Source organism: Ovis aries, chromosome 19, assembly GCF_016772045.2.
Source record: "Ovis aries strain OAR_USU_Benz2616 breed Rambouillet chromosome 19, ARS-UI_Ramb_v3.0, whole genome shotgun sequence".
Lineage (NCBI taxonomy): Eukaryota > Metazoa > Chordata > Mammalia > Artiodactyla > Bovidae > Ovis > Ovis aries.
This window is the reverse complement of record NC_056072.1, coordinates 5,197,835-5,207,310: the sequence shown is the minus strand read 5'-3', so window position 1 is coordinate 5,207,310 and position 9,476 is coordinate 5,197,835. Positions and strand designations below refer to the sequence as shown.

The following is a 9,476-nucleotide window of genomic DNA, read 5'->3' as shown; positions in this document are numbered from 1 at the left end:
ACCAAAACTGACCCAAGTGACAAATACTGATGATATTAAATATCCACGGAATAAAATACCCACAATCCCATATTCATGTAAACACAGAGTAAAATGAATAAATAACGGGCTGGTGAGAGAAAGGACAGATATTTCCCAAGTATCTATGAAAAAGTATGTAGAAGGGATAAGAAAAATCGAAAACCACCATTAAGCAAACATTGCAGTAATAATTGTTGTCTGTGAACTAGTAATTGACCCTAAAAATCAGCAGGCAAAATTATTATTAAAAAACAGGCCTAGTCTCCTTATTAAACAGGTGTTTAGTAGAAACAGGTCAAAGTGCCTTTCCACAAGATATGTATTAATTACAAATGGAAAGGGTAGAGCCTCCGCATGGAGAGAGCTGGTGCCGCCTTCGGCGTGTGAGGAGACGGGACAGCACGCACGCTGGCGCACCAGCTGCATGCGGCACTGAGGGCGCGGCACCATTCCTGTGGCATTCCTGCCTGGAAAAGCACAGTCCCAGTCTAACCATGGGAAGGCATAGAGCAACTCGCAGTGAGAGGCTGTCTGTAAAATAACTGCTCTGAACTCTTGCCAAGGTCATGAAAGAAACAGGCTGAGTGACCATCACGTGCTGAAGGAGACGGAGGTGGCCTGGACACCAAGGCGATGTGGAATCCTGCAGCGAATCCTGTTCCCCAATTCTGGGGACTTGGAAATACAAGCGAGTCCTAGAGAGTAATTAAGGATATGGCACCAGTGTCAACCTCCCATCTTTCACAGCTGTACTTGGCTTAGGTAAGATGTTAACAGGAAGGGAAGCTGGGTGAAGAGCATATGGGAACTCCCTATACTCCTCACGCAATGATTCTGTGAGTCTACAATTATTATGAAACAAAGGGTTAAACATAAAATTGGAGTTAGCTTGACTTGACTTAGCATCCGACCAGGAGCAAGTTAGGATATGTAAACTTCTAAGGTGAGACCTCAGATCCTGACAGTAACCACTGAGAGGAGGCTCAGAAAAGGATGAAGTGATGTGGACATCAGCCATGCCCATCTCCAGGAAGATAAGGGGACAATGCCCTCTAAAACATGACCTCCCCGGTACCCCTGAAGAATGCTGCATTCCTCAATAACCTCTCTTCTCTAGATTTTTCAAAACCTAAACAAATCCATCAAGCCATTCTGCTTGTTTTCTCCAGCAAAGGAAAGTTAAGTCCATAAAAGTAAATTTTAAGTAAAATCTATTTTCTGGACCTTTTAATTCTGAAAAACCTTAAAATACAAGAAAAAAATCAGGTAATATTCTGAATCATGGTTCTCATTTGATAAGCAGAAATGAATTCTTACAAATATTATTAGTGTTCCTCTCTTGCTAGATCTGTAGATACCAGTGGAGAGATAAGTCCAGGGAAAAGTAATTATATACTTCAGGAAAGGAGACAAAATGCTTTATGCTCCGAACCTGGCTTTCAGCTACAGAACCAAGGCTTTTTAGCACAATTAAGTGACTCCACATCATGCTGGAATATCTGTGTCCTACCAGATCTCAAACAGCTCTTCTGTATCCCTGAACTCGTGCTGAAGCAATGAGCACAACATCATTTGAAGGTGCACCAGGATGGTGGTCCACGCCTACCTCCCACGGCGTTGCAGCGAGACGTCATCTCCCAGAGCACCAGGGCCATGGAGTAGACATCCGTCTGCTTGAAGGACTCGACATTCTCCAGATTCATCCTGGACTCGAGGACCTCTGGAGCCATGTATCTCGCCGTTCCCACCTAAAGAAGAACACACACAGAGGCCCATCATCCAACTCCAGCTGCAGGTCTGCTTTCAAAATACGGCTGACTCTTGGCCCCTACAGGAGCAGTTAGTTGATCTTTAAAAAGCATGATGATTTTTAAGATAATGAGACCTGCATAGAAGGGCAGAGCTTATGTAATTTTTTAAAAAATAGGTTGTCTCTCCCTGAAAAACCTTGAAAGAATATAAAGAACAAATGCCAAAATAAGGAAATGGCAAAGCCCAGAGCTGCTGTGTCTAGGCTCAGGACACAAGATCATTATACCACGTGTGCCGTAACATCCTTGCAGAAAACCTGAGGCCGCACTGGTGACTGATACTTCCAGTGTTTTTCCAAATTAAGTATCTTTTCATTCTTGAAACTGCAAGATACGAGGTGAAAATAGTAATTGCCAGGATTCTTTTTGTCCCCTGAGGGTTGCATTAATCTTCTTTGTTCACCCCACGGCAGGTTCTAGTGTGCCGAAGATGTCAGGTAATTACATAAAAGCTCTGCTAAGTGGAACTGTATGAAAGTATTTCCATTACAAGCTCAAATCTGGTCATTTTATAATTTTGATAGGCATGCTGTGTGATTTTATCTGACAGTATGAAAACACTGTGATACGTAGGAAAAAAGAAAAAAATATTTCTAAGGAAAAAATCATTTGAGTGAGTGATAATGCAGCTTGTATAGACTGACTAAATAACAGTGAAGTCCTTCCCAAGGATCCAGGGGAATGTCAAGAGAGTTGATAATATTACTCCAACATAATGCTTTTTATTGTCATGCATGAGAAGAAAATTTTCTTTTTAATAAGTTATTTCACGATTGGTCACCCTGGCACATTGATTTGTCCGAATTTCAACGTGCTTATCTCCTCACTGGATGTGCACCCCTGGAGGGCTGCCTGAGCAGTGACAAGGTGCTCCAAAAGCACAACCCTCAGCCTGGTCAGAGGAGGTGACGGTGCTCCCAAGACGTCACTCTCAGTCACAGCCAAGCTTCGGGTGTGTGAAACACGGGGCCCATCTTTTATAAAGGATGACAGCAATGCTGTGTGTGTGCGTGCTAAGTCGCTTCAGTCGTGTCTGACTCTTGCAACCCCATGGCCTGTAGCCTGCCAGGCTCCTCTGTCCATGGGATTCTCTAGGCAAGAATACTGGAGTGGGTGACCACTTCCTCCTTCAGGGGATCTTCATGACCCAGGGACTGAACCCGAGTCTCTCATGTCTCCTGCATTGACAGGTGGGTTCTTTACCACTACTGCCACCTGGGACGCCCAATGGTAACGTTAGTCAGTTTCTAAGAGCTCCTTAGCCAACAAAGGTTTCCATTTTCATCTGTGAGATGTTTCAAAAGAACTCTCCCTTCACCCAGTCACTCACTCACTCTATAGATACTTATTGGTCTCTTTGCCTGTTCAAGGCCTTGTGTTGGATGTGACCAAAAGTATGTGGATTTGAACTTCAAGGAGACTGCCTTTTAAAATGGTTTTAAAAAAAAAGTAATGTAAGGACCAAAAGTACAGAGCAGAAAGAGGCTGAGTACTGCCCTAAGGAAAAAGAGATACTAGCAGTGCTTGAAGCAAAGAAAAAAAGTCTAAATGGACAAGAAATGAGGATTGACTCAAGGAGAAAATGGCTGTCCTGGATTGGGAAGGGTCCGAGAGCCAGGGAGAGAAGTGGTGCTGGCTGTCGGAGGCAACCTGGCAGGAGAGCAGGGCACTTCCTGGGCTGAGTGGATCCCCTGGATGAGGTCAGAGTGCAGGGCGGATGGAGCCTGAGCGGGAGGGGCCAGCAGCAAGGGGCAGGGCCACCCTACCTGCCCACTGTTGGCCAGGTCATCTACCGACAGGGTGGGGTCCAGCCGCAGAGAGAGCCCGAAGTCGCAGAGGCAGCAGGTGAGGTCGCCCTTGACCAGGATGTTGGAGCTCTTGAGGTCCCTGTGCACGATGGGCATCTTGGGCCGGCCGCACAGCGTGTGGTCGCTGTGCAGGTGCGCGATGCCGCGGGCCAGTGAGCCGCCTAGCCGGCGCAGGTCCTCCCAGCTGATGACGTGGCGCGTCAGGTACTCCTGCAGGTTGCCCTTGGCGTGGAAGGCAGTGATGAGCCAGTACTGCTTGCCCAGCTCCGTCTTGCGCTCCTCGGCCGTTAGGAACTGCAGGATGTTCTCGTGCTTGAGGTTGATGTCCGAGAAGATGTCCTTCTCCGTCTTCCAGGAGGCATACTCCTCGTAGGGGAAGATCTTGACGGCCACGGTCTCAAACTGCTCAGACGTGTTCTGCCTCAGCTTGGCCTTGTAGACCTCGGCGAAGCGCCCCTTGCCCACCAGGGTGTCCAGCTCGATGGGCAGCAGCTCCGTGTTGTGGTTGATATTGTTGGCGCAGGTGGAGCTGATGTCAGAGCGGTCGTCCTCCAGGATGATGGCCAGGTGCTCGCTGAACTCCATCAGCTTGCGCGGCTTGCCCGAGTCCCAGGCTGGGCTCAGCTTCTGCTGCCGGTGGGTGCGGTAGCAGTAGAAAATGACGATGACTGCGGTGGCGATGCCCAGCGGTGGCAGGAGGCTGACGCCTGTCACTTGGAAGATGACCAGCAGCAAGTCGGGGTTACTGCTGGTGTACTCTAAGTGGAAACAAAGAGAAGCAGCGGGTCAGCAGGTGTGCCCTGGGAAGAAGTGGTCCACACCCCAGGCACTGTGTGTTTTCCCCATCAGCACAGTTTTTATGGACACAGTATGGTTAGTTTTTATTCCAGGCACGGATGGTTGGGTGTGCTTGTCCATCTGGCCATCTAGTCAATGTTTTTTACTCTTCCCTCAAAACTTAGCTTGGAAATCAAAATTCACCATCAACCAATCAGAATTGAGAACAAGCTGATTACAAGCTGAGAACAAAGCCTTCCTCACTGGCCTTTAAAAATGCTTTGCTGGCACTATTCACAATAGCCAGGACATACAAATAACCTAAATGTCCATCAACAGATGACTGGATAAAGGTGTACATATATACCATGGAGTATTACTCAGCCATAAGAAAGAATGAAATAACGCCACTGCAAGATACATGGAGGGACCTAGAGGTTACCATACTAAGCGACGACAAATATCGTATAGTATCACTTATATGCGGAATCTCCCATATGGCACAAATTAACCTATCTACAAAACAGAAACAGACTCACAGACACAGAAACAGATTTATGGTTACCAAGAAGGGATGGGAGAGGGATGGATGCGCGTCTGGGTTAAGCAGATGCAAACTGTTACACACAGGATGGATAAACAAGCTCCTACTATAGCACAGGGAACTACGTTCAACATCCTGTGTCAAACCATAATGGAAACCAGTAGGAAAAAGAGCACACACACATATATATGTATATATAAGAGAGTCACTTTGCTGTATGGAATTAACATTGTAAATCAATTATACTTCAAAAGGATTTTAAAAAAACAGGAAGAAGGAAAAATTTGGTGATTGAATCTTGAAAACCTAAGTTCTTACTCACACTGGCAGGCTGCATGGGACCCAGGGTAGGTGGGACTAGAGGCTGAAGTGTGACGGGGGAAAATGGTTGCAGGAAAAGATTGAACTACAGGAGAAACAGAAACTCTTGTGGAGATACGGATGGTCCCTGTTACCCAGCACAGAATGAGCCTCAAGATCAAGACTGAGGGCACAGATAAAATGATGCTGATGCAGTGTCAGCACCAGAAACCGCAGCAGACGCTGCAGAAAATAACATTCCTCTCCTGTAACTCCACCTGTACTCTCTGGACTCTCCAATGGGAATGTGTTCTTCAAGTGGACACCTGTCTGTAACAACGTAAGATGTCTTAAAAATACATGTGTCTGATTCTCTGCTTGTTCCTCCCATGAGAAAGTAAGCTCTACAGGGGGAAATCTAGAGGTACTGATCACCACCCTCTACTAAGCAGCTGGCGCAGGGCACTTAGATGCTGAGCAGACGTTTCCTAGAAGCTGGATGAATGATTAATGAGACAACATCCCTCCCTTCTTGGATAAAGAGGACGTGGTACATATAGACAACAGAATACGACTCAACCATAAAAAAGAACAAAATGCCATTTTTGCAGCAACATGGATGGAGCTAGAGGTTATCACGCTTAGTAAAGTCCGACAGAAAGACAAGTACAGTATGTTATCACTTACATATGGAATCTAAAATAGCACACAAATGAACTTATCTCTGAAACAAACAGAATCACAGACATAGCAAACAGACCTGTGCTTGCCCGAGGGAGAGGGCTGGGGAAGGGATGGATTGGGAGTTTCGGGTTAGCAGATGCAAACGAGAATGTATGCGATGGATAAATAACAAAGTCCTACTGTTTAGCACAGGAAACTCTATTCAGTATCCTATGATAAACCATAATGGAAAAGAATATGAAAAAGGGAATGTATACATGTATATCTGTATTCCTTTATATATACATATTGGAATGTACATGTATATATGTATAACTGAGTTAATTTGCTGTACAGCAGAAATTAACACAACACTGTAAATCAACTAGACTTCAATTTTAAAAACTCCCTCCCATTCTCCACGCTGTTCAGCAGGGGTCGGCCAACTATGGCCCCAGGGCACAGGGGCTGCTCTCGTTCAGCCTCAAGAGGGATGGATTTTCCATTTTTAAAGGGCTGTTAAATTAAAAAAAAGAGAGAGACACTAAGTAGCTCACACAACAGAGATCACTTCTGGCCCTAAAACATCTACTACCTGGCCCTTACAGAAAAAGTCTGCTCGCCCCCCTTCTACTGCTGCTATTTTAACAACCTGCAGCGCACCGGGGAAATCTGAAGAGCTGTCTTGTTCCTCCAACGTGAATATTCTTTTATGTATGAGAAAACAACTCAATGAAAAATTTCTAAATATTAATTGCTAATTATTTAGCTGTGTGTCCAATTCATTAAAGGGGGTAAAACATCCAAATGAACTGGTCATGTCTCACTGATTGTTTTCCAGTTCCTTTCCATTTATGAAAAAGAACATTCCTTGCTGATTTCTAGTCTTTTTCGGGTTAAAGGAAACACAGAAACAGAAATCTGAAATTTACTGCTTAAAGAAGACTCTAGAAATCCCCCTTTCAATATCAGAAACCAAATGTTACCTTCCCCTCAAATTTCCTGTGATTTCTTTTTGAAAACCTACACATAAAAATTTGGTGGGGAGGGAATTATCTATTAACATCTGTCAGTCTTGAAACTTCAAAGAGGTGGTGAAAAACCCTAACAATAGCAAATCAGGCTGAAAGGAAGCTCTGGGATGTGGCTTTATCTAAACAGAAGCCACCCACACCCTCTCAGAGTTAACCCCTGAGTTGCTCCTAGAAAAACCAGCAGCTGTGGGTATAGCAGGTACAAGTCAGCTTCACCTTTACTCAGGGAGCAGCAGGAAGTATTTCTTCCTGCCAACCCCCAATTACACATAGAAGAATAAACCGAATACAAATTATATACTTCTCTGTGTGCCAAGAGTTTTATATAGTATTTATATTTAATTGACAGAAAACCCTATGAGATGGATACTGCTATTATTATAAACCCCATTCTGCAGATTCTCAGACTCTGATTAGAGACGCCTGCTCTTAACCCCATGCCATTACTGTTTCTAAACTTCACATCACCGGGAGCCAATTAAGAATGCCTTTATACAAGCGCTCAATTTGATGAAGTGGTTGTCTTCACTTGGGGCTGGCCTAAGTGACTTCAGGCCGTCCACTAAGTGATCCCGGGGCATCCAAAGGGGCACATTTGGGTGTGCAGACTCCTCCCCTCGGTTCTTAACGAAGAACCAGAGTTGAGCAGTGTTCCTGCCACTGTGCAAGTCTCTCCTGTCTGGGAATCAAAAGTCTTACACAAGGAACAACCTTAAACCTTTTTGCTTTCTTCTCAGAACCCAGCATCCCAGGACACAGCATGTAGGGAACTAACATATAATTGCTGAACTGCTGGTACTGAGGGAGGAGGCAGATGGGCCCCCCTGCAGGATAAAGCAACTGAAAATTCATTCTCTATTGACTAAAATTCCAAGACAAGAATAGCAGGACAATTAAGGGAGAAGGCTGGCCTGCTCAAACCACATACTTCTCATTCCGGAAGTCAGGAAACCTCCCAGACCACACATGCACAGAAAAGCTCCCTGCAGGCCGGCAAGGGAGCTATGTCATGGGACGCTGTACCCAGAGGATCCATCTTGGCTAAGAGATGTGTGCGCACACTTGGGAGGATCCTGAGATATACCAAATACGGACTGTGAACCAGGCAAATCAAAATGACTGGCCAAAGGAAAACCAGAAAAAAAATGCCCCATATAAGTGATTTAAACTGCCACGAGGATGTGACTCAGGGACTCTCCCTCTGAGTCTGCCTCTGTGTGTCGATCCATACATACTGTACTCTTTCCTGCTAATAAAACACTGTACTTGCTTCACTGCGCTCCACCTTTGTGGAAGTTCTTTTCTGCAGAGCCGAAGGGCCAGGGCCCTTGTCAGTGACCATTGGCCTAGTGGCTACGATCCAGTGCTTTCACTGCAGCAACCCAGCCCTGATCTCCGGATGGGAACCCAAGCCCTGCTCCAAGACGCTGCAGGCCGAGGACACCTGAGATCAAAGATCAGTACTCTCCATCAGCTATTTCTTGGACACACAGGTAACCAGTGCTCAGAACCCGAGGTTCACTTTACACTCCCTTGTTGCAACAGGGGACAACAGTGGCCACACTGAGTTCTGGGGTTCCTACAAAGGGGGGGACGCCTCCCAGGCGCACACAAAGGTAGCTCTCAGCCTCAGCTCCAGAGACAGAATTCAGTGGGCCTGTAAACTTACGTGGGCAAAATGACACCTTTTATTTTCTCTAATCTTTAACTAAAATTTCACATTTCCCAGCATGAGCCATGCCATGACTTTGTCACCAAGAGAAACCACAGATATTTTTATGCCGTGTTAACGTTTCTTACAGAGGCCTCAACGAATCCTCTATATGCAGCACTTAGCCATTCCAGTTTGTTCCATCTGATGCTAGATCTTGTTACTTAATCCATTACTATAGAGGCAAAGATTACTATATCACAAATTTCTTAAGTCATTTGTATGGTTTAATTGTACGACTCTATGTTGGATTTTCTTTGAATTCCTGTGTGTGCTGTTTTAAAGACATCACTGTGAAGAGATCCACAGGCTTCCCTAGGCACGGCACGCACAGCACCAGAGAGCTCTGGCTAAGTGAAGGCATTGAGTGCTGGTCTCTCTGCCTGGGTTTCCTGGAGCAGAAACTTCCAGACGCCTCTGTTTCTGCAGGAACTGAGTAAGGGAGAAATGGTGCCAATGAGTGGTCCTCCTGGGGTGGTGTGTTGTACCCCAGGGACAAGGGTAGATTCTGCCCTTGTGAGGGCAGCTCTGCAGTGGAAAAGGATGGGAAACCCTCCTCTGAACTCTGTGAAGAACGGTGGAGGTAACCAACCCCTTATGGGTTTTGCTGAGCTGAGTCCTGGGTCCCTCACTGTATCAGCAGCAGCTCACTTTACTTCCCCAGCAGCCTTCTGTTCACTGCTAGTTTACAGAGGAGGCTACCGGAGGGAAGGGAGGGGAGGGTGGAAAGGAGGGAAGGCAGAGTGAGCGTGGGGGTGGGGAGGGGAGAAACTGAGGGGGCCCCATTTCCTGCAGGTCTGATGGCTC

At 46.0% G+C, this 9,476-nt stretch overlaps 1 protein-coding gene across 2 annotated transcripts in view; it reads right to left on the bottom strand.

Moving 5' to 3' along the window:
• The window catches only part of TGFBR2 (transforming growth factor beta receptor 2), an 88,984-nt gene that overhangs the window by 20,851 nt on the left and 58,657 nt on the right, over window positions 1-9,476 (bottom strand). For both annotated transcript variants that reach the window (XM_027957940.2, XM_012099309.4), the window contains exons 4-5: window positions 3,599-4,398; window positions 1,628-1,769 (exon numbers count right to left, since the gene is read on the bottom strand). In XM_027957940.2, the coding sequence (XP_027813741.1) occupies window positions 1,628-1,769; window positions 3,599-4,398 (942 nt within the window). The remainder of the gene's footprint in view (window positions 1-1,627; window positions 1,770-3,598; window positions 4,399-9,476) is intronic.